Source organism: Microtus ochrogaster, chromosome 19 (assembly GCF_000317375.1).
Source record: "Microtus ochrogaster isolate Prairie Vole_2 chromosome 19, MicOch1.0, whole genome shotgun sequence".
Lineage (NCBI taxonomy): Eukaryota > Metazoa > Chordata > Mammalia > Rodentia > Cricetidae > Microtus > Microtus ochrogaster.
The window spans coordinates 29618739-29622028 of NC_022021.1; the positions used below are offsets into that span (position 1 = coordinate 29618739).

Sequence of the window (3290 nt, forward strand, 5' to 3'; positions counted from 1 at the left end):
AGCACTTTTTACATTTGGAGAGGAAATAGAAAGTTAAAACATCAGGGGCTTTTCTATATGGATAATTAAACAAATATATGAAATACAATTTGCATACACTTAAAATCCAGAGAATCATCTGTGTCAACATGTTTCTCATAAGTATTTTTTAACAAAGTTTACATAAACATTTTTTTTCTGATTTTCCAAGCAATGATCTATAGCTCCTCCATACACAAACAGACCATATATATGTACATGTATGTATAGTGTACATATATCTTACATGAAATATATGCACATATCACTTTTCTACTTACTGATTTCTACTTTCTGGTCATATATATGTATGTATATAATATGTATTATATTTACACAGGTCATTTTTATTCATATAGCAACCAAAATAGAAGACACTTACTCTATACATAAATGATGATCTTAATTCTAAAGTAGGAGCAGAAGTATATTTGAATGCCCTGACCTTTGGACAGGGTGGAGTGGATCTACCTGTCTTAGCCACCTTAACATCCAAAACACAAAGCAACCACACCCTAGGTTAGGGTGTGTAGCCACCCTTGTTAACAAATTTGAATAATCTAAAACTCTCTGAACTTCAGACAATTTGGAAAAGGCTCACATTTTTGGGGTCTCCACAGAGTGGCTCATTACATCAAGCATGCAAATCTTCAGATTTGTAAAATGCTTGTTTTTATTTTATGCTTATGAGTCTTTTGGCTGCACATATAGCATGTAAGTGTAACATGTGCAAGGAGGCCAGAAGAGGGTGTTGGATTTCCTGAAAAGGGAGTTTCAGATGGTTGTGAGCCATCATGTGTGTGCTGTGAACTGAACCCAAGTCCTCTGTGACAACAGCAAATGTCTTACTTGCTGGCCGTCTCTTCAGGCATGGTCTTCATATCTTGGTGGGAGATTACTATTGGCCAGAGCTCTGGGTTCTCATTCTGGATATTTCCTACACTGTAATTGAATGCATGGAAGAGCTGGTTTCTCTCTATGGATTGTGAGGCTTTCTGTGTCTTTACGCTTACTTTTTGATTTCTTCATGGCAATCATTTATGTTAATCAGAAATCTTTTCAACATTCTCTACAAAAATGAAGTTATGTTTTTTCTAGGTGTAAGTCATTATAGATTGATGAACCGTGTGTCATTACTTCTTCAAGACCATGGCCATAATGTGACCTGTCTGCTTTATGAAAAGATGTCCACCCCAGGTACTTTTAAAATCAATCTTTACATTAAATCACTTTAAGTAGTAAATACTAACTTTTGATAAAAGTTGTATATTTGGTACTAATTAAATATAAATCTAAGTTAGGGACCTCATCCTATCTGCCCTGCCTGCTTTTTTAACTAACCACCACAACAAATAAGAAATGGCCTACTACACAGTTTAAAGAGTGTCTGGTCAGTCAGAACACGTATATAAGCATGTCCTGGTCTGATTATTTGTAGCAAATCACTGAGGATCCCTGATGTTATCTAATTGGTCCCACAAAAACAGAAACACCATCTAACTTGAGACATTTGCCTAGTAAAATGTGGGCTAGACAGGTATTGATATGTTGTTCAGTTGTTTCAGTAATTGCCTAGTGTATACAAAGTCCTATATTTGATCACAAGGACCACACATGCAAAAAATATGTGGCACACACTTATTATCCCAGAACTCAGAAAGTAGAGAAAGGAGGAACAGAAATCAATATGATTATTTACCATAAAGCAGTTTTGAAGCCTGCTTGGGATACAAGAGAACCTTTCTCTAGATGATAGATAGATAGATAGATAGATAGATAGATAGATAGATAGATAGATAGATGGATGGATAGACAGACAGATGACTGATAGATATATAGTTGATAGATAGATAAATAGACAGATGACAGAGAGACAGCCTAACAGATGGATTGACAGACACAAAGACAAATAGACAGAAAAGTGGATGGATAGATAGATAGATAGATAGATAGATAGATAGATAGATAGATAGATAGATATAAAGAAATAGATGAATTTACAGTTAGTGTTGAAATATGGCCAAAAGAATAAAGCATAACGAAAAATGCCTTGGGCAACTTTGAGAGAGGCAAGGGGGCTTTACCTCAAGTGCATTTTGTTCTCTGGATTTTGGTTGGATATGATTTCCTGCCCGCTGTGATAAACATTTAATAGGACATGGTTATTCTTGATGGATATCATCTCAGAGCTATAGAACACAATAAACTGAAAGGGTAACTTAGTGCTGTCCTCAGTGTGCCCTGATCAGGATATGGTCTTCTGTCTTGATTCTGTGCTTTCCCAGATATAATCTACAGTACATTCTTAAACTGCTCTATCCTGAGAAAATTCTGGGAAAGGGCTGCTCTGTTAATATTTCGTAAGTGCTTACTAACATTTATTTACCAACCTTAAACTGAAACTCCTTACTGAAACATTTAAACATTAATTTTTTTTCTCTAGATCACTTTCCTTCTGTGATTATTCAGCCTGATAAACTGCATGACAGACATCTTGAAGAAGTAAAGGTTTCTAGGAATCACATAAATTGAAAGTATTTGATAGTACTAGGGAGGAGGGTTTAATTTTTTTATTGAGCTCTACATTTTTCTATTCTTTCCTCTCTACCTTTTCACTCCTCTTCAACCTTCTCCCAAGGTTCTCATGCTCCCAATTTACCCAGGAGATTTTGTCTTTTTCTACTTGACATGTAGATTAGATCTCTGTATGTCTCTCTTAGTGTCTTCATGGAGGGTTTAATGTTTTAAGTTTATAGTTCTTTGCCATTCTATAACAAGCTTCCTTACACTCAGATCAGTCTGTAAGACCTGTGCTTTTAAGACCTAGAAGAATGAGGTGGACTACAGTCTAATGTTATAAAAAATGCTGTACTTCAGTGTTTGTGTACTTTTATACACAAATGTAGTGATGAAAGCAGTGATCCAAGGAATGTCATCTGATTACAGAAAAACAGGATCAGAAAAACTATGTAAGAGAGTAGGTTTGTACTGTGTCACATGATGTAGGAACAATGAAAAGGAAGTTCTGATCCTATAGTCTCTCACCAAATAATAACAATCATTGAAATTCTCCAGTTAGGTTCATGTGAGGATTCTGTTTTTGGCCTAGGTCTCTTGACTTGAAATTCTTATCAAGAACATGAGAGGATTGATTGAGCTTTTTTTTTTTTCTGGTAAAATGAGAGATATAACTCGAAATTTCAGGAGTCAAACTTCAAAGTGGAATCAGATTATTCATTACACACAAGTGCTTAGATGACCAGTGAAAGCAT

The 3290-nt window shown here is 35.3% G+C and overlaps 2 protein-coding genes across 2 annotated transcripts in view; both read left to right on the forward strand.

Annotated features, from left to right (window-relative positions):
• Capsl (calcyphosine like) overlaps window positions 1–3290 on the forward strand; it is a 56192-nt gene that overhangs the window by 12276 nt on the left and 40626 nt on the right. The gene's annotated exons all lie outside the window — the stretch shown is intronic.
• Window positions 1–3290, forward strand: part of LOC102001364 (UDP-glucuronosyltransferase 3A1-like) — a 21480-nt gene that overhangs the window by 5228 nt on the left and 12962 nt on the right. Inside the window, exon 2 of the mRNA XM_005356618.3 lies at window positions 1117–1215. Coding sequence (XP_005356675.1) covers window positions 1117–1215 — 99 coding nt within the window. The remainder of the gene's footprint in view (window positions 1–1116; window positions 1216–3290) is intronic.